The sequence below is a fragment of the Thamnophis sirtalis genome, unplaced genomic scaffold (genome assembly GCF_051295495.1).
Source record: "Thamnophis sirtalis isolate CommonGarterSnake01/CBP01778 unplaced genomic scaffold, rThaSir2_p1.2 scaffold_3, whole genome shotgun sequence".
Lineage (NCBI taxonomy): Eukaryota > Metazoa > Chordata > Lepidosauria > Squamata > Natricidae > Thamnophis > Thamnophis sirtalis.
This window is the reverse complement of record NW_028261383.1, coordinates 93029640-93051712: the sequence shown is the minus strand read 5'-3', so window position 1 is coordinate 93051712 and position 22073 is coordinate 93029640. Positions and strand designations below refer to the sequence as shown.

Here is a 22073-nt window from a genome sequence, read left to right as displayed (position 1 = left end):
AGCCACCTTTCATGGATTATTTAATTGCAGGGAGTGAGGCTGGGTGATCCATGTGTCCTCAGCTCTCCATTTCTGTGATTTTATTATTCTTCCTTGGAATGTTGTACTCATCATTTATTAATTTATTATTTTTTATTTAAATATACCAGCTTCCCAATTTCAGTGGACTCTGCATAACATATCAAACTAGGGGAAAAAACCTTATGAAAACAGCTAAAAACATTAAATCAGATGGACAGCCTAGAGACTAGAACAATTTAATATGAAAAAAACCCCACCAAAACCAACAGAATAAATCAGGGACTTTAAACAGATAATAAATATCACCCCTCAGAGGTCAGGTTTCAAAGCTTTCCAGAACCCTAGCAGAGAGGATTCCATCCTTATCTTTGGGGGGGAGGGTGCTGTTGTTATAATTGCTGGGCTATAAATTAGTTGCTTTTCTCATTCAATTGCAATCAGCTAATACAGGTAATCCTTGCTTAACAACCATTCGTTCACTGACCATTCAAATTACCACAGCATGAAGCAAATAGTATTTATGACTGGTCCAGGAAGTTAGTTACTGCAGTACCTGCACAGTGACATGATCAAAATGAGACGCTTGGCAGCCTATTCACATTTACGACCTCAGGAAGTGCTCCTTCTCCCTGCCACTTATTTCCACTCATCTCTGTCATTTTGACTGTCTTGCTTTCTGCTCTCCCTGCTGCCTTCCCTGTATTAGGCCTGTCACCCTGCGCTCTGCTGCCTTTGCTGCCCCCTGAAGCCCTCAATTGACCTTTGCCACTTTCTTCCTTTGGCTATTTATTAATTTATGACTTGATCTGATTTGATTTCCCATCGCAGCAAATGACTCTGGGCAGCTCACAATTGAAAACGTATGTCCCAAAGGTGCTTCTTCAAAAGGCAACAAGACTTTCTTTGTTTTTGATCGAAGATGTTTCGCTTCTCATCCAAGAAGCTTCTTCAGTTCTGAATGAACTGCCTTTTGAAAAAAAGCACCTTTGGGACAACCATGACCTGGATGAGTGAGAATCTCCATAGATATTCAAAATATAAGACTACAATTTTTAAAAACCCAAAACATTTTTAAAACAATAAAAAGCATTAAAACAGTAAAAAAATGTCTAATTTGAGTACATATAAACCCAAGATTTATATCCTGTTAACGATAGAGCCAGGAGGCAGGGCCCTTGGTGAATGTAACACAGGGGTGAATTACAGCAGCTTCTGACAGGTTCTGGAGTGGGAATGGAGATTTTGCAGTATTCTTCCGCTGCCACACCCACCAAGCCACACCCACAGAATTGGTAGTAAAAAAGTTTGAATTTCACCACTGATGTAGCGCCCTAGGCTCAGGACCATAGCCATGTTTTTAGAACGTCACAAAAGGCTAGCAGGATTGGGGCCTGGTCAGCTAAGAACCATGAGAAGTGTCAGGGGGAGCAAAGTGCAGGTCAGTGGGGTTCAGGGCAGAGTGTTGGTTTGAGTGAAGGGTAGCAGACGCCCAAAATGGCAGACGCCCAAAATGGCAGAGATGGGAGGAAGTAGGTGGGGAAGAGTTGAAAAAGAAGCCAGCATAGCAAAAAAAAGAGAAATGTGAAGTCCTAACCTAAAAATTCTGGTCTAACTATTTAACTAGGACTACTTGAACTGCTGTCACTGAGCTGTTCAGGAATGCAACTTTTCCCCCCTAACAATCACTTTTTTTGGCAATGGAAATTCTGGTTCCAGTTAGGTTCATTAAGTGAACACTGCCTGTATTTCTTTAGTACCCTGTGATATTATGTCACAACTCTTTTATCACTGCATGCAAACAAATGGGACACAATTCCATATAATGGAATCATGTAATGATGACCAAGCTTGAAATTTTGGGTTATCAAAGAAAATTGATACTTTCAAATAACCAAATTTTCCTTTATAACCCAGCTCTTTAGTAGATCCTTTTTATTATTTTGCACTGCAGTTTTTGCATTCATGTCTCACATCCATGATTGTTTTGTTATCGTTGCTATTATCTACTCTTGGATATATTACTATTATTATTTACTCTTGGATATTGATATTTTGAGGATTATATTCCTCATTGTGGCAAATTTAATAAACAGTTACCATGTATTAAAACCCCCAGAGAGAGAATTAAATTTAAAATGTTACTTAACAATAGACCTAATAATAAAATTTGGCCAGCCATTATTTTTCACTTCAAACTTTGAATGCCATCTGTATGCCTCCTGGAGTTACAGTGTGAGTTGGGCAACCATATATCTAATTAATAACAAACAATAAATAAATAACCTTACAGCTTGCTGTTAGGGAGAGAAATAAAATTATTTTAGAGGAATCCCTTACATAAACTGCCTGAATTTCTGGACAATAGACATACAGATGTAAATATACAAGGAGCCACTATTTGCAAAGCTTACCATGAACAAAAAAATTGCAAAGCCACCAAAACACACAGAATTATACAAATTTGGAATAAGATCAGTCCAGGACCCCAAAACCCTATTTTTTAAAATTAAATGCAAGCATTTTTTTTGCATTCCAGCTTTTCTTGCACAAATTATGTGGAGTGAATAAATTTAGACACACTCACGTTTCCTTTTTTTAATTTTCCATTTAATTTGAAAATGCTTAAAAGATTAATTCATCTTTTACGTGTATTAAACTGCAATCACACTAAGCAGAATCTTGCATATTATTTTATTTTGCATGCAAACGTGCGTGTTGGATTACAGACTCACATACAGATATTTTGATCAGAATATTCCTCAGTGCAACCATTTCTCTACCCTGTTTCTAGAGAACTGACTTGCAAAATGTGATCAATATCTAAAAATACTTCAGCCTTGTTTCACAAAATGCAGAATTCAGTAAATTCTCACTATGAACCAGACTGTTTTTTAAAAGCCATGACAAGCTTCCTCTTGGCACAGATTGAGCTGAAGAGAGATGCTTGCTGAAAATTCAAATGCAAAAGGCAGCCTTAAAAAGCCTCTGGACCATAAATCACAAAGCAAATATAAATAAGACTAATAAGGAAGGGAATGGAAATAATTCTTCAAGGGGGAATAATTCTTTGAGAAAATAAAGCAGCACCTGGAGTCCCCCATTAAAATAATACAGAGGCCTTATGGCTGCACAATGCTTGCCTGATTGTGGATCAATACAGAATTAATTAGATTGATTTCTTGCAAAGAGAAATACTGCAAAGTTGGTCAACATTTTGAATTGTGTTAGGTAAAAACATGTTAACTCTGCACAATATTCTTTTGTTAATTTTCTGTTTTTAATTATACATCTGGAAGGACTTTCTATATCTATCTATTTAACTACCTACTTGTCTGAGTTGCAATTTATCAATTATAGTAATCTTCCCCTTGAGGGTTGATTTGATTTTAAAATTTATTAATGCATCTTTGAAATTTCATATATTGTATTTTATTCTTGCTATTGAACATTCCGTCAAACTATTATTAACCTATACACATTTTATTTATAAATTTGATGTTTCAAAATTTTTCATAAGTAAGGTATTTTTTCTTTTTATATTTTTTCTTCCTTTTGTATTTCATTATTTTAACAATATATTTAAGTTTTAAATTTTTTAATTCTAATATTTTAATCTTTATTTTAAAGCTAAATGCTTTCACGTTATGAACTCCTAAAAAATAAAAGACAGAGTTATGATGACAGAGAAGGTTAACTAGTGCCAACAAAGAAAAATAGAATACAAGAAATCTAAGTGTTTTCATTTCTCACCAAAAAAAGCATCAAGTTCCATCAAGCAATTAACATAGTGTTTACCTTTAAGGGGCTGAAAATGTCTGATTCAAATAATAAGTACAGCCTAATGTGTGCCTAGAGTCTGGAGGGCAGCCATCAATCCCCATCTTGACTGCAGATGTCCCTGAAGGGAACAAAATTGGGCATTTTGCTCTGAAGGATTCCAAACAACATGCAGATGGAATGAAATTCAGCCAGCATCTATTGCTTCTTCACCAAACATTCTTGGTGGAAACAATAAGGGAGTTGGCTCACATTAGAAGCTGTGATCCACAGGCCCTTTTTAAAATATCCCCCCTCCCTACATTTTCTGGAAACCTATTGGGACAGGTCTGTTGCACTAAATCAGGAGGGGGAACTCTGGCCCTTTAATGAGTTGTGGACTTAACTTCCAGAATTTCATGCTGGCTCAGGAATTCTGGGAGTTGAAGTCTGTAAGTCATAAAAGGGCCATAGTTCCCCAGCCCTCATTAAACGCAAGTCTGATTTTCCCAGGTTGCTCTAGGGCAGTTTATTCAACATAAAGATTTATCATTTGCAGTTTTTGGTCCTAATGTCTTTGTTGCTTCCGAAATTTCATATTATTTACTCCAGAGGACATAATGGGGATTCTAAGACAAATTTAATTTTAGAAGATGAAAAAAATAAATGAAATTGGCACTTATTTACATGACCTTTAGAATGAAGAACTCAAATGCAAGTTTTTACAAGCCAGTTGTTTTAATAAGTATGAACCGAGTCTTTCTCTCCCCCCACCCTTTTATAATCCATCTAATCCTAAAAAAATAAATCAGGATGTTAGAACATCTTAAGCCCAATTTCTATTGCAATGGAAATTCTCAAAATAGTTTGGGGCAGAAGAAGTATACAGAAGTTAGTGGGATGAGGGTTTCCCCATTCTTGTGGACAAATCACATCTTGTAGGGAGTTGAGCTAGCTAGGTATTATGGACTGGATTGATGGATCAGACTTTAAATGAAAGAACCAGGATGCAACAGGTTCTGACCATGTAACCCTGGAACCAGCAGGCTCTCAGCTAGGTGCAGATAAGAGTCAGAAAGAGCACGATCTATTGGGAGGATGAGCTTGCAGTTCTGGAGCAGTCAGGTGATCAGTTACCTGTTGCAGAAGCTGATTCAGGGCCTAAGCTGCAAATTATCCTCAAGCCTTGCATGTGTATAAAGATTAAATGAACAAAGTGTTCAATGAGGTCCCTCAGAAGAGGCATGACCTCGGAAAATAGGCATGCCTGAACCAGTGCTGTAAAAGATCTTGTGAGTCAGACTTCTTTTGGCAAACAACTTTTCAACCTTGCATCTACCTGAATGTACGGGGGAGAGGGGGGTTTCATACCTGGATGACCCCTGAATTGGTAAAATTACTCTCAACCACAGTCCTTGGATTTGTCTACAAAGAACTTTAGCTTTTGAAATAAGTTTGTTTTCTCTGAACACTTACATACTTGCATTATTGTAAGAACCAAGATATTTTACCAAAGTCTAACCTTAATTGTTGGCATTAGACCAAATTGGCTGCCAATTACCATGAAAAAAGTCCCACCTTACATCAATAGGGAGTAGTTGCTAGCTGAAATTGAACAATAGAAAGATCACCTAGCCCAGGAGTATCAAACTGGCAGCCTGTGAGACAGATGCATCATGTGCAGGCCACACCCACTCTGGCTCTGCAAAGGTAAAATACGTCATGATACATCGCAATATATCACGTGACACAATCGGGTTTGACACCCGTGAGCTAGCCCAACTGGCAATATAAGCTATGATACCATATCCTAAATGTCCTCCTGCCTCAATACCGTATCTGAGAAATTTGATGTTACTTTTGGACAGAGTCCTGTTTTCTTTTAATTCAGTACAATCTATGAGTCTTAATCCTGTAATCTTTACAGTATGTCACTAGTTTTTGATTCAAGAATGAAATTAGCACAGATGGGCTAGTTTCAGGAGGCATGCAGATGGAAAAATTTTGAACTGCCCATCTCCCACAAATAGGGACCCTGATCTGTTGTACAATAAAACATTAAAACATAAAAACAGTATATAAAAGTTAAGGTTTTAAAATTAAAGATTTACAAAGAGGCAAGGATAAATAAATGCTGTTAAAATTAGTTAAAAGTTGAAGGGAGGCTTCTCGAGGCATCAGCCAGCCCCAAGGTTGTGTGTTCCTCTGCGTTCCACAAGCAAGGCCACAGAGCCATGTTTTAATTCCTTTTCAGAAGGCCAGGAGAGTGGGGGCCTGCCTCACCTCTGGGAGTAGAATATACCATAGAGCAGGGGCATTGGCTCTCTTCCAAGACCCTACAGTTGCTAACAAAGATGGTTCTTGAGTGATTTGCCCCAGATTTTATGTTCTGTTCTGCCATGGTTGTTAAGTAAATCACTGTAGTTATTAAGCATCATGCAGTCTTTCAGTGAGTCTGGCTTGTTCGCTTGTCAGACGCTGGCTAGGAAAGTCACAAAGGGCTATATAAGTCCTGCTGTTGATGAGGCTCAACTGGGACATCCCTGTAGTATAGATTTGAAGCTGTTCTAACATAGTCACAATGCTGTTCAGTATCTCGTCCCCTCCCATCGTCGTCTTCTTTTTCTTCCTCTTTCTTGACTGAGGGATTGTGGCTTTATGGATGACACTGTTGGATGCACTGTTTGATCCTCCAACATCGCTGGTTGATCCTCCTTACTACTGTGCACTGCTTTCACTTGAGTCCCTGGAGTGGAGGTGTTGTGTGGATGAGATGACCTCTGTATTCAATGTTTCCTCCAGAGAGTTTTGCTCTACAGGACCTGGAATGACATTCTCAGGCTGCAGTGATATAATTTATGCAAATGATTGCCTGAACAGACAGCTACACGATTACATACATAATCTTGAAACACACCAACTAGCATGAAGATTATACAGCACTGTTCACGCTAGATTAAGAAAACTTTGATTTGAGTTTGCCTGTGCATATCTGGGTCAGAACAGAGGTGATTACAGTTAATTACAAAGCTCTACATGTGGAAGGAGTGTGCTATGGGTCAAAAGAAACGATGTGCCCAGTTTTTTGTATATATAATGATCTGGAATACAGGTAGTCCTTGACTTACAACAGTTTGCTTAGTGAGTGTTCAAAGCTACAATGGCATTGAAAAGTGTCTTATGACCGTTTTTCACACTTATGGGTGCTGTAATATCCCCATGGATAAGTGATTGAAATTCAGATGCTTGGCTATTGACTCATATTTATGACAGTGGCCGTGTCCCTGGATCTTATGATCCCTTTTTTGTGACCTTCTGACAAGCAAAAGTCATTAGGGATACCTGATTCACTTTGCAACCGTGTTACTAATTTAACAACTGCAGTGATTCACTTAACAAACGTGGCAAGAAAAGTAAAATGGGGGGAAAGTCACTTAACAAATGTCTCACTTAGCAACATAGATTTGGGTCTCAATTGTGGTCGTAAGTTGAGGACTACCTGTATAGTTTTCTTACCTCAGGTGCAACATCGTTCTGGGTTCCTCGATGTTTTATAAATCCTTCCAGCTAGGACGGCATTACATACCGGGCAGGAATTGCCTGTCCTTCTGAGCCCAGGGTCTCTGCTCTTCGATTTCATTTTTGTTTTGTTCTTTTTAACAAAGTTTGACAAACTCGTCTGGCAGTGGCTTCCACTTTTCTTTGCGGCTGTCTGGGTCCTCCTCCAAATTTCTCTCCACGAATTGTCTTTTACGTCCGAGTTTTTGTAGCTTTTTAAAGCTCTTACATTGTACAATTTTTTTATGTACCTCCTTACTTCGTTGGTAAGTCTCTCCTCTAGGGAGCAGAAGTATCTGATTGTGAACCCGAAACATCCCAAGCCGCAATGAAATCACGAGGAGGAAGCCGGGTAGCTTCTTAGCCGGACTAAAGGCTAGGAACAAAACGCAAGTTACGCGGCGAACGCAACGCTGCATAAGAACAACCAAACATACCCAAGGCCTGCTCTCCTCCTCCTCTCTTCTCCCCCGCCCTCACCTTCCATCCCCCAGAAGCCTGGAGAGCCCGCTCCCGCCTCCTTTCCTTCTTTCTGCCAATCACAGGCTCCGGACGCTTGATTGACGCACAGGCTCGACCAGCCGCCTTTCGCCCGATGGCCTTGTCACGTGAGCCCTCGGTTCTACAGACATGCCTGACTCCGCCTCTTTTTCCCTCCTCGGCAGGTCTTGTCGATTTCTCCTGGCCGGGGTTTCGCCGCTTCCTTCTTCGCCCGCCAGCCGCGAGTCGGGCGGTAGGTAAACCCGTTGGAAAAGTCGGAGAGGACGGAGGGGGGGAGATGGGATAAAAGGAGGAAGAAGAGGAGGGCGCCCTTTTCGTGGCTTGCTGGGGGAGGAAGTGGCGGCGGGAATCGTTCTCCGCCCAGCCCGCCCGCCCGCCTGCCTTTTGCAAGCTGTTGGGGGGGAGGAGGAGGAGAGAAGAAGCGTCCGCATCTCGCGCCAGGCACTTCCTCGCTTTGCAAGCCAGGGTAGAGGCGGGGGGGGGGGGGGCTCTTCGTAGCAACCCTTCCCCCCCCAAAAAAAACACCCTTCTGCGACGGGGAGAGTGGCTCACCGGGACTGGAGCCCGAGGTGCCCCGGTTTGGGCCTGGCCCACGCTTGCGGGCGATCTGACACGGATCGATATTGCATTTAAAGGCTTTTAAAGCATTAGCATTGCCAGGCCACGCAAGCTGCCTTTTGTGGCCGTCCTCCATCAGCAGCTGATGGGGGGGGGAGAGGTTGTATTTGTGGAGTCCTGTTCCCCAAAATCCAAACTTGCTCAGCCTCCCGTTCTGGCTGATTTGTCATTAAGTGGGGAAGTTTTAATTCATGGTACAGGCGTGTTAAGTGTCTGTTTGTGTACTCTTGTACATTTTGGACAGAGTATTAACCTGCCTTTTTGGAGGAGAACCAGCCCTAAATCCTTTACTTATTGTCTCTTGGGCAGAACTAAACTTCTGAATGAGGAAATGTGCTTTGTCAGCTTAACCCTATTATGATAATGTAGAGAGTGTACCAAGTCAGCACCTGTGGCATCCTGATAAGCTTCCTAACACGAGGAGTGAAGAAATGCTGGGGATGGCTGTTGTTGGATTGTTCTTTATGTGCTTTTTTTTTCTTGTTTAGTTGTGCGGCCTTTCCTTTACCCCCCATCCAGAGAGATGCCGAATGCAGACGGTAAAAAACTGTTGCCTGTCTTTGCTCATGAAGCCTGCCACTGTCTTCTCTCCGCTGAAAAAACAGGTAGCTGGGATTGCCAGGCACATTTTCCTACTAAGTTATTGAGAAGCAGCATCTTTTGAGAATTAGCAAGGCGAGGAAGGCAGCTTTCTGGCCCTTAATGCCTCGTGTTTGATGGGCTGAAAATGCAGCAGGGTGGGCTAGCTGTTTTGACTTGCTGCAGTTTATCAGAAACCCCATAGACAATATTTGGCAGTTTCTGTAGCAGAAACGGAACTGACTTGTTATTGACATCCTTTCTCTTTGTTTAGTGCTGCTTTTTGCCAGCTGCCTATTGTCTATGTCTGTACTTGTTGAGTATTCTTCAGGGATTTTATGAGGTCTTATCAACATGTTGCCACAGCACATTAGTTCCGTTTGTCATCCTTACTCCTTTTTATTTTTTAAAGAGAGTTGCAGATGGACCTTGTTAGTAACAAAAAGGGGCTGTGTGTAACTCTCAGCAATATATTTTGTTTTTGTTCTGCAGCAATCCAGATTGACTCTTTTGGGGTCTGAGCAGTGTTCCCCAACAAGGGGCTTCCTTTGCCAGAGATTGCTCACTTTTGTATTGCTGCTTACACCATTGCTCATTCACTGCTCTATTCCTTTAAATGAAATCCACACAGTTGCCTCTTCAAAAGACACAGATTCTCTTTTTATGATCCAGAGCACAACATCAAGTTCAGGATGAGATAACAGAAAGGAACAGTAGGAGTAAAACCTCAGAAACTGTAGTGGCTTCTCAGAACTGGAACTTTATTACAGAATCTCTTGTGTACAGAGTGCCTAATTGCTATCAGTTTCTAATCACCAGAGGGTTTCCAGTGCCTAATTGCTATCATTTAAACAGCTCAGACATCACCAGAGTATTTCCACCGCTGCCTTAATAGATACACATCTTCTCATAAGATATACCATGCATTGACTTCAAATTGATTGAAGTTTAAAATAAACGTCTTTTCATTTATCTTTACAAAACAAATCCGAGCTTTTTTCCCCCAATTGACCAAATGATTAGCCTTTGTGAATGATAGAAGGAGTTTGGCTCACAAGACTTCCTTTGTTAATGCCACCAACTGTTTTGCCTTTTAAGTGTTATCCCCACGGCATGAAAATTGGTCCAGATTAAAAGGCTGTTAATAATATGTATCATGTGGGAATTAAATATAATGAGGTTTAAAATTATCCAATTATTCTCTGTGTTTGCCTTCATTTCTCTGTGTAAGCTGGCATCCACTGATGTTCTGTAATTTTTCTTATAGGTCTAAGAAAAATCACTTCCTTGGATTAAAAAGAATTTAACCTGCAGCTGCAGTGTTATTTTTGTGTCTTGAGAAACAGCAGTTTTGTTCAAAAAATTGCTTTAAAACTTGTCAAATGACCTCAATGGCCAGTCTGTTCTCTTTTACTAGCCCAGCTGTAAAGCGCTTGTTGGGCTGGAAACAAGGCGATGAAGAAGAAAAATGGGCAGAGAAAGCCGTCGATGCTCTGGTAAAAAAACTAAAGAAGAAAAAAGGAGCCATGGAGGAACTGGAAAAGGCACTAAGTAGTCCTGGACAACCCAGCAAATGTGTTACAATCCCTCGTTCATTAGATGGGCGGCTTCAGGTGTCACACCGCAAAGGCCTTCCCCACGTGATTTACTGCCGTGTGTGGCGTTGGCCTGATTTGCAGAGCCATCATGAGCTGAAGCCATTGGACATTTGTGAATTTCCTTTTGGATCTAAACAGAAAGAAGTTTGTATCAATCCATACCATTACAAAAGGGTGGAGAGCCCAGGTGTGTTTCAATGCCTTTACCCATCAAAAATAGTTGACTGAAAATGGGAGGGAAAAGTTGGTACATGAGAATTGCATCTGGGAACATCGATACTCTGTAGACTAGAACCATAACTTGTTGAGCATCCTCCAATAGCCAGGTCCATAGATGTTACAGCTGTCCTATAAACCATAGTCTACAAACCATGCTGATACAGCCATTGCTTTAAACCAAACCAAAATTCCATAATGGCATAACGAAATATATGAACCCTGCTTTTGATTGTTTCCTCCTTGAACTTTATGATATTTGAAACTATTGGTGATAAACAATATCAATTGATTTGATAATTGTATTGTTAAATAAGATAAATTTTCATAGTAACCTTAGTCTTTTTTCAGTAATCAATGCATAAAGTAATTTATGTATTGATGATTGAAAAGCTGGAAAATGTTTCCTAAAATATTTCTTTTTCACGTGTTCTATTATTTAAGATCACAGTTGTTCAATCATCTTGTGCAATTGTCTTAATACAGAAAAGCTATGTGTTGCATTAGAGTTCTGTATAATTTTAGTTCAATTGCAAATGGATTGTACATTCATAATATCCACAGGGTTTGCATGTTTTCAAATCCAAGAACTTTAGTGGGAACTTGGGTAGAATTTTTTTTTAAATTGGGAGAGTCCAGGGCAAAACCTCAATTTAAATATTATTAGACATAATTCTCATGTTTTAATGACTTTTTAATGACTTTTGTTACATTAAAAGTTATAATTGAGCAACAATTTCAGGAGGAAATTTGGGGGCATCAAGACTTTATGGAACAACATCTGGCTTTGGATCATCAAGTTGTACATTCTGGGAGTAACTCTTTTTCCAAGTAGAGAAACATGAAGTTTCTGGCATATGCTTCTTTCTTTGCACTTTTATTCCTCGAGAGTTTATTATGATCTCTTTAAAGCTTCAACTCTATTTTAATATGTTTTCTCTTTTTTTTTCCAGTTTTACCTCCAGTCTTGGTGCCAAGGCACAGTGAATTTAACCCACAGCATAGCCTTTTGGTTCAGTTTAGAAACTTAACTCACAATGAACCACATATGCCACACAATGCTACCTTTCCAGATTCATTCCAACAGCCTAACAGCACTCCGTTTCCCATGTCTCCAAATAGTCCATACCCACCATCTCCAGGCAGCAGCAGTACCTATCCAAATTCTCCAGCTAGTTCTGGACCATCTAGCCCATTTCAACTACCAGGTAAGGACTATTTGTATGACAAACATTGAAAAGTAGAACTTGTATTATAAAATCAGAGGAAATTAGAATTACATTTGGGTTATGCTGTATTTGTACACCAGGTGATTAAATAGACATCAATTGGGAGATAGAAGCAAAGAGATAAAGGAGAGGGTGAAAAGGTTGTAGAGCTTCAGAGAATAAATTGAAAGCAGAAAATAGTGGCAGCAGTAACTATATAGTGAAATAAGTTTCAAAATGAGAAATCTTTTATAGCTAATCCTGAAATCCACTTTATAGAACTCATTAATATCAAGGAAACAGCTTCTAAGTTAATATATCTGTTGGAGAATCTGCTGGTGCTTCTTTCTGATCCTAAGAAAATGAAATGGAGCTTCAACTAGATGAAGCAAGATAGATTGTGACATAAATGACTGGCAAAGGAAGAGAATGAGATCCATAGAAACCTCAACTGAGAATGAAGAGAACATTTTCATGATAGAAAATTGTTAGATTCCAAACAAAAATGGGAAGAGGCAGAAAATGACAGAAAAGACAAGTTGTGATTATAGTTGAAAAAAATCTGATAGTTTAGGGTAAATATACTAACACTACTCAAACATTCTTTTTTTTTTTCATTTGTAGCCGATACACCACCACCTGCATATATGCCTCCTGAAGACCAAATGGGTCAAGATACTTCACAATCTATGGATACAAGCAATAGTATAATTCCTCAGATAATGCCCAATATTTCGAGCAGAGGTGAGATATACTTTTGACTTGATAAACTTGTTAACATTTTGAACCTTTATGATAATTTGCCACTTATGATCTGAAGGAAAAAAATAAATTATTGTCATATTTTATTATTTAGTTGATGGGATTGTTACATTTAAGAATTTGGTCATTAGAGATACAGAGAGTTGTTGACTAGAAAGAGAAGCATAATGCCATCTGGTCAACATTTTACCCTTTCATCTGAATCATGGGTTCAAAAAGGGTGAGGGAAATACAGACCAGAGAATATTTTGTTTAAAAAGCAAGTTGCGGTTAAATGTGTATTTAAATGGAAGTTAAGAGATAATTTTGAGGGTTTCACACTGTTAATTCCCATATATAAGAAGTTGAAACTGCATTCCAGAGCGTTTATTTCTGTGTTGCAAACTGTTGATAAGAGAAGGTTCAAGGTTATGCCAAGGAGAATAACTAGTTGGAATTTGGAAAAGGATAAGATAGAATAAGTATGTTTGTTTGCTGTAATAAGTAGTAGCATAAAGTTATTTTTGATAAGGATGGAACTTTTTTTAATGGATATCATTTAACAGCCTGTTCTTCAAAAGACTAGCTTACTTCTGTTGAATGATTCAGCATATATTGAGCATGCCAATATATTCTGTATTATTTTTATTTGTAAGTTAAAATCTTTGAATTTTAGCTAAAGGAATAAGCTATCTTAAAACAGTTTAAGAAGATTTGCTGTTCTTTCAATTAATGTATTTATACCTCATTAATGAATTCAAGATCCTGGAGTAATATTTACAGTCTATATCTGCTGTAGATGGCACTACCAGTTGAGAAGATTCCTGCAGGAAAATAACAAGTTCTTTAGCTATAAGAAAAATGCATACATATTTAATACTCTAGTCAAGAGACTGTAGATGCTGGAATTATTACAGGTATTTCATGTTTGTTTGTAGATGTTCATCCTGTGGCCTATGAAGAACCAAAACACTGGTGTTCAATAGTGTATTATGAACTAAACAATCGTGTTGGGGAGGCTTTTCATGCGTCTTCTACCAGTATTTTAGTAGATGGTTTTACAGATCCTTCTAACAACAAAAACAGATTCTGCTTAGGTTTGCTCTCCAATGTTAATCGTAACTCAACAATTGAGAATACTCGGAGACACATTGGAAAAGGTAATCCTGAAGTATGCTTATATGATTGTAAATAGATTGTGTTTGCAGTTTGGATAAATTAAATGTAATTATACAGTTTTGCGTAATGTGCCACATAGAAAAAATATTATAAATCCGAACAATTCAGCTTGAAAACAAATGTCAGCTTGATATTTTAGCAACTTTGTAAATGAAACATTGCTGCAAAATTTTTCTTTTATCTACTTTTATCACTAAAGTTTTAGTGGTAAACAAATAGTTAATTATTTTCTAATCTCTTGTACATGGTGTACATATTTATTTGTACAGATTTGTACAGATATCCTGACTCTGTCATAACAAGTCATACTGAAAATAAAGCGAAAGTTAAGAGCTGAAGGGGACAGTGACAAGTTATCTTTCTGGTTTGAAAGACCAATTAAGGGAAAAGCCGGTGGTAGAATTGTATGGTCCCTAAAATACCCTTGAATATAATAGTGATACAAAGGGTGATTTGGCAGAATGCAGCCCAATTCAAGGTATAGCATCTTCTGGAAAAACCAGATTGTTGTCTTTAGGTGCTTCTGAATTTAACTTTGCATGTAGAATTTTAGGAGGCAGCATTGTTTAATGTCAGTTGGTTTGTTCCCTGCATCGGTTCTCGATGAGAGCACAGACTTGCCATAGTGAGATATGCAATATAGATTTATTTTAGATTAGATTTTATTACAATGCGTTTTCAAAACAGCATTGGGTAGCAGTGAGCAATAATGGATGCTAACTGGCAGTACTCTATAAAGACTTGTTCTACAAGGCATGCAAGTTATTTCTGGATACAATTCAAACTATTGGTGATGACTTAAAATCCTAAAGTCCATCTCCCGTACCAGTTTTGCCTGCACACTAGGCCCAATTGATGAGGCAAGAAAAAAATAGTTTATCATTTATTTATTGAATAATTCTATCTATCATGTACTGAGTAAAGAAAGATGAGGACATCTAGTGGTTAAGATATTTTGTGTTTGAAATGATACACTTGACATATTTAAACAACTGGAAACAGTTGGAATCCTTCAAATAGAAATTTGGCTAGAGTTCCTAACAGCTGAAAGGAAAAGGCTATAATCATTTTTGCAATTTAACTGTGTTAAATATTTGGGATTTTTCTCCTTCCCCTAGGCGTTCATCTGTATTATGTTGGTGGGGAAGTCTATGCAGAATGCCTGAGTGACAGCAGCATATTCGTACAAAGTAGGAATTGTAATTATCATCACGGATTTCACCCTACAACTGTATGCAAGATTCCCAGTGGCTGTAGTCTTAAAATTTTTAACAATCAGGAATTTGCTCAGCTTCTAGCTCAGTCAGTCAATCATGGATTTGAGGCAGTATATGAGCTCACCAAAATGTGCACAATTCGAATGAGTTTTGTAAAGGTAAGGCGTGGCATATTTGTTATTTACGATATTGTATCTGTTTGAAATATATCTGGAATGTATTACGTGTGACTGCAATTTTAGCATATAACAGGTTTTGGAATTTTTGCTATATTTAATTAGCAAATTGTCTGAGTAAATCCAGCATTTCAGATTTATTATTCTTTGTTGTTGTGAATAACTTAAAAGGATGTATAGATAGACGAATAAATGCCATAAAGTATACATAAGAATGTATGGGTACTTGCATAGATGTCTTTCCGCTTTATTCATTTGCAGGACAAAATAAGGATGAAGATGACCCACTTCTTTCTATTGACCTAATGAATAGTAGTATTTCTTCTCCCCACAAGAAAAATGGGGTGGGAATCTATACCTATTTAGGGGATGATTAATCACAATTCCAGTACAATTTATGAGTGGTCTGGGTTGACTGGGGTTTCTGCCAAGTTGTAGTTTTGCATCATTATCATGTGTACATCATAAGTAAAAATATTATAAATTGTGATCCAACAAAACTATTAGGGATTGATGGTTTAAATAACATGTTTTTGTTGAATGGAATGGAGATAAGCATGAAGCTAACATTCTTCAAACCAAATCCTATTTTTTTAAAAATAGAAATTGTTGTATTATCAGTTGTTTCAGTGTCTAATCCTAATCTAGTTAAATGCATGTCATTCTTTATAGGGATGGGGAGCAGAATACCATCGACAAGATGTTACAAGCACCCCGTGTTGGATAGAAATCCATCTTCATGGGCCTCTTCAGTGGCTGGATAAAGTACTTACCCAAATGGGCTCCCCACTTAATCCTATTTCTTCTGTTTCATAGTGCCAAAGTCTTTCTTCAGCAACTACAATTTTAGTGACCATTTTCTAATTTTCCAGAAGCTTCCAGTGTGGATTCTGTAGGAATACATCATAAGTTAGCTTTCTTCTACAAATGACCAATTCCATTGTTTTATCATCATTTTCCCTTTCATTTCATTTTAAGACTGTTCAATTTGGAGGAAAACTGAAAAATGCAGAAACTGTTTTACCTGAGCTATACATATTTGAACAACGTTTGATTCCACTGGAAGTATTTTAACATGTTTTCTGAGGACACGTTCTTGAATGACTTTACACAATGAATAACAACACTATCTCATTTGCTAAATCGATATAGTTCCAATTTACCATAAGGTTTTAATATTACTATATGGTTGTGTGGATGATCTAAATCCACAAAGAGCCAGCTTTATTATACCTAAGATTGCCTTTAGCTTAAATATGACCTCAATATGTACATGTTGACAAGCACCTGTTACAGATAGTGATAACATAATGCATTAGAGCAGGCTGTTTCTTTAATCAGTAACAAAGTTACTTTCATCACAGTTCAGTGTTGCCTTCATAATTTAGTCCTGTACTCGGATCAAAGTCCAGGGAGATTCAGATGAATGTGTGTAGGATTGGTGCTTAACAGATGTTTTATCCAGGGTATGCACCGTTTGAGGCAGTCTACATTTATTTGAATGCAAAACACTAAAGTGCTGTGTATCACATTGCAAGAATGTGCATTGTTTTATATTTTATTTTGCATTTTTTAGAAAATAGCTTGGAGGCTTCCTAAAAAATTACATTTGCTAATTTTCAATATTATTTTCCTTTAAATATTACTTCTGTTTTGGGAGATTTAAATTTTACCTAACAAGTGTTGTAAAACACTTGCTTTTTTATTGCTGGGGAAGCTCATTCTCATAATAATGATTTATGAGAATATTGTCATGTGGGTGACTAAAAGTTGTATGATGTAAAATAAACTTTTTTTATTGGCAAGGGCTACATTCTTTCAGGAGTAAACTCATGGAGGCTATATACACTGATTGGTGTTTGACATTTAACATCTTTATCTTTCCTTTCTTCCCTACCTTCTCTTTGCCAATGGGCTAATAATTCCTGCTAAAGGCTTATATCAAATACATGAAGCACATTTTAAAAATCAGGATGTATATCTTTGGTATAGTGTTCATGAACCTTGATCATTCATAACATGCAAGATCTCTTGTATAATTTAACAAAAACTGGCAAACTTACATCTGGATCATATTTAGAATTGTTCTGATTAAAGCAATGGAAAGGCATAACAAATTACTGATGAATGGTTTGTCATGGGAATACAGGTGTTTATTAAACGTTATTTGTCTCCATTCAGGAATATTTTGATTCTTTGGACTAAAGAAACAATATAGTAGAATTAACAACCATTACAAGTTAAAGTAAAGTTTAATTTAAATTTAAATGGAGATGAAATTTCCCTAAATCTATTTGTCTGATGCTCAGCTATTCAATCAGTAATTGGTTGAGGCTTTAAATATATAATCTTTCCTTGAGGCTTTAAATATATAATCTTTCCTTGAAATTTCTTTTTTCAGTGGTAAATTGTTGAATGCTTTCACCACCACCACCCAAAAAAATACACAGTTTTAATTTTCTTCCTTGGACATGTAAGGCAATCTGTATCAGGAGTAGCTCTTGGATGTTTTTCTCCTTCAGTGCTAGCAATTAAAAGGGAACTTCTCACAACAAAGTATGAAATATTTCATGGATTCTATCCAAGCTGTCTTAGCTCAAAAAGAGAATCCCAGCCAGTGTGACTGCAAGGAGAGCCTTCTACACTCTATAGGTGGTTGTATCCTTCAGTCTTGATGTTTAGCATCCCATGTATAGAATAATCAAGAACATATGCAGATCCATAGTACATGTTGGCACAAGGCAGATACCTTACCCAATTTTGATTGAGAGTTCTTACATTATCTTAATATGATGTTTAGTTAACTTTGGTAATCCTAAAATTCTATATGGAGGAGAATGTCTTACAAAAGTAACTTTGTATAAAATGGAGGAGAAGAAAGTAGATTGGGAAGACCCATCCTGGGTCAAATTGAAGGCCTCTCCTGTTTTTATTTTAAACAATTCAACATTAAAAGGCAGAATTAGTGCCATTTAGAATTTAGAACCTTTTAGAATTTGTCTAAAGTCCCAACTATTTATAGTTGTGAATGTCATAATTTTTTCTGCCTTCTTTGTTATACTTGATTTTTTTTCTGATTCAACTTCAGTTCATGACCTCATATTAAGAAAAGATTTGGTACAGTAATCAGAAGTGCTAGACAAAATTTGGCAATATTAACATTGGCAATTTAATTCATTTTGTAATATGTCCAGCATGGAATTTGCTTTTTCAAAGTAGTTGTCCTTTTTTATTTGACATATCCATTTCAATCCCAAAAGTTAATTATTCCCAATTTACATGATGCGGTAATTATTTCAAGGCACTTCCTAAGTTACATGAGTGTGTGTTTTGAGTCCTTGAATTGAATACAAGTTCATCAGTTTTTGAGAAATTAGTAATTAATATGGGAAAACAGAAGATACGAAATTAAAGTTGGCTTGTTTGCAATGTAAAAGAAAGTTTGATCATGTGGCAAGGAGATTAGTACTGTTCCCATTTAAATACTTGTAATCTTGGTTGATAATTTTTGCATTTCAATAATCCTGCTTTACGCTGGTATTTGAAATACTACTTCCTTGTGTATTCTATGGTAATGCCTTTGAATAGTTCTAAATTCTGGAATTTTTAAAAATAATTTTAACGTTACAGTTAACAGTTTTAAACTTGTGACTCCTGACCAGAGAAGGTGCAATTTGTAATGCATGATGGTATTATCTTAAGAATGTAAGAAAAGAGCACTGTAAAGTTTAAGGCCTAACTTGCCCATCATTCTATAGCACGGGTGTCAAAACTCGATTACGTGATGCATCGTGACGTATCACAATTTTTTTGCCTTTGTAGAGCTGGTGTGTGTGTGTGACTTATCTGGCTCCTGGGACGCCAGTTTGACACCCTGTTCTATAGGAACCAATTAGATGATTGTATCAGTCTGTAAGCAGGATAGAACAATTGCCTTTTGCTATATTCCCTATTGTCTAATCATTTAGAGCTGTGCTTTGGTAACATGGTTAGTAACTGTTAATCTTGTGTGTAATCATTTTGTCTGATCCTTTTTAAAGCCATTTAAATTGCTGGATAAGAGGGTGTTAATTGATCATGGTAGTGTGTTCCATGGTAACTGGGGGGGTGGGTGGGGTGAAAAACCGTACCTTTCATATTTGGCCTTTGATTCAGATATGTTGAGAGAGAAGTAAATGATGAAGTTTCTTCAAGGATAAAGAATCAAATTGTGTACATGTTGTGAGAAAAGATGTTTTTGAAAACAAGCTAAAATTTGAAAATTCACCTCATAAAGCTGCATTATATAAGTGTTACTAGTTTCTGTTGAAGTTCTAAAAAGCAACAGTTTACACCAGGTTTACTTGCTTTGAACAGGAGAAGTAGAGATATTATTTTGCTGACTCTTATTTTAAAAAGCTGCTTTTATTGAATATCCAATTAAGGTCAGAATTTCCTAGGAGCTCTGAGCAGTTTCTTCCTAGTTAAATGGATGGGAACTATAAAGAGAGCTAGTTACTCAACTTTTCCCAACCTCACAGCTTCTAACTAGAATTTTGTTGCAACAGTATATGTATGAGACAACAACAGAGACATCCTACATTTTTTGGATTGCAGTTGATTATAAATCAGTAATCTAGGTAGTAATAATACCTTCTAGTAGAGTGATAAGAACTCATTTGCAGTTTTTCTAAAATGTTTGGAATCTTGTTAAGAAGCCTCCCCCTTTTTTTTAACTGCTCAAGCCATTTATATATCATTAGGTGCCGGAAAAAAAACATTTTTCTCATGTATTTTGAATTGTGGGCAGCAGAAATTATTATGTGACGTTGCATGCAATTTCAACAATTATTGCCATCAGAATATATGTGGTATTCTTGTAGCAAATGTATAGTTTTGGATTGTATTACAGCAATAAGTTAATATCTGATTTTCCCTTATTTCTCTGCTGAGACAAATGTATTAAATGCTATTGCAACACTCTTGTCTTCTCTGTTATATTTTAGACGTCCCTTCTGGCAATTTGGGGCTTTGTATACACAATTTGGTTTTTTCACTCTTTGTCTTTTCATTGGTATGGTAGCTTTTGTTTAAACTTTGTGTAGCTGTAATCAATGTTAAATTTAGGCCTATAAATGTGAAAGTAAGTTGCTTTACAATAAACCAGTAATTATTGTCTTTCCATGATAATACAGAATAGAATAGAATACTTTATTTGGCCAAGTGTGATTAGATGCACAAAGCATTTGTCTCCAGTGCAGAAGCTCTCTGTAACTGCAAAGCAACAGGATAATAATAATCATAATAATCATACCAATAAGAGGGGTAATAAAGAAGATAAGAGGAATAATAGTAATACTATAGCCATACAACAAGCCATACATATACAGTAGACATATATAAGAATACAACTGAATATATGTTCAGATTTAATCCAAATCACACTGTTTAAGTTACTATTTGCTTTGAGTAAAATGGATACTTTCATTCCTTTTTGTACTGTGCAATAGAATCTCTCTTAGCCATCTTTATCAGAGCTGAGGCAATTATCCACGCAATTGCACCTATGCTGAAAAGTTTTTATTTAATTTATTTCATGGTTATCAAAAGTGTATTAGGCACTTCCTCTCTAGATATTAGTTTAGTTTGCTAAACAATTGAATTAACTAAATTGTAGATCAATTTGGTTAATTCAATCACATGCAACAATATTGCTGCATCTGATTGAATTACAGCCTGCTTAAAAGACCAAAGTGTACTGTGAAAATTAGAACATACCTTAAATACTTTTATTTCATTTCCCTAAAACATTGTAAGTTCCACAATAAGCAAAGCTGAATCAGGAATTGTAATTTAATTACTTTTGTCTCAGAGTACTTTTTTTTTAGTATTCAATCACCTTTTTTTTAAAGCTCAGTCTAATAATCTGCATAGAATAATGGTTGGCAAAACTATGTAACTAGTTGTCACTTGATTTATTTAACTATAATAAAATGTTACTGATGATTACTTCTTGCCTTTTGTAGGCTTTATAACTGGAAAAATGTTTTTTCAAAGTCTAGCTTGCTGAAGCTATGTTATGGAATAAGAAAAGGTGTTTGTTGCCTGAATTGTTACTTTGTAACAATATATTTAATAAAATATTTCAAACTATTGCATTAATAACTAATGTAACTTCCTGCATTTTTGTTAATATTTTTGAGAAAGTGTAGTCTGGATTCATAGGGTAGTTTATATTCTTTAAATGTCCCTCTGCTATTTAATTAATACTATTCTAATGTACAGTATATCAGTGTATATTATGGATACAACTTCTGTACTGTTTACTTGGTAAGATATGTTATTCCAACAATACATTTTACCTTCATTCTTTGAGTATTTCTGTGTTTGACCTTGTTAATATGGTTATTATAAATGGAGCTATGTCCTTTTGAAAGATATTTCCAATTTTGTGTAAGTAAAATTTTGGAGCTGTCTCAGGTGTAGGCTTAAGTATCTTTCTGAAAGTTATTCTTCATATTTTTTTTTAAAAAAATCTGTTTCTTCTCTTCTACAAAGAATTCAACTCTTTATTAATCAATACTTGGGTATATTTGAGAGCATACATATATTAAAGTTTGTACTGAGACTATGAGACATAGTGGAAAACAGGCAAAGGTAGGAATTAAGAATTGATTGGTGCACCAATCGATTAAAGCCAATCTATTGGCTTCAAAGTATTGGTTT

General features: G+C 36.7%; 1 protein-coding gene and 1 long non-coding RNA gene across 2 annotated transcripts; one reads left to right on the top strand and one right to left on the bottom strand.

The window, feature by feature from the left end:
• Window positions 1–5213: 5213 nt before the first annotated feature.
• On the bottom strand, window positions 5214–7784 carry LOC148048068 (uncharacterized). Its single transcript, XR_015695959.1, has 2 exons — window positions 7294–7784; window positions 5214–6599 (listed from the first exon to the last, which is right to left on the bottom strand). It is a non-coding gene; the product is annotated as an uncharacterized LOC148048068 (long non-coding RNA).
• A 166-nt stretch (window positions 7785–7950) lies between these two features.
• Window positions 7951–21714, top strand: SMAD5 (SMAD family member 5). Its single transcript, XM_014063253.2, has 8 exons — window positions 7951–8068; window positions 8943–9059; window positions 10301–10818; window positions 11801–12055; window positions 12680–12799; window positions 13735–13956; window positions 15094–15350; window positions 16041–21714. Exons 3-8 carry the CDS (start codon window positions 10416–10418, stop codon window positions 16182–16184), a joined length of 1401 nt encoding a protein of 466 aa, XP_013918728.1. The 5' UTR covers window positions 7951–8068; window positions 8943–9059; window positions 10301–10415; the 3' UTR covers window positions 16185–21714.
• The last annotated feature ends 359 nt before the right edge of the window (window positions 21715–22073 follow it).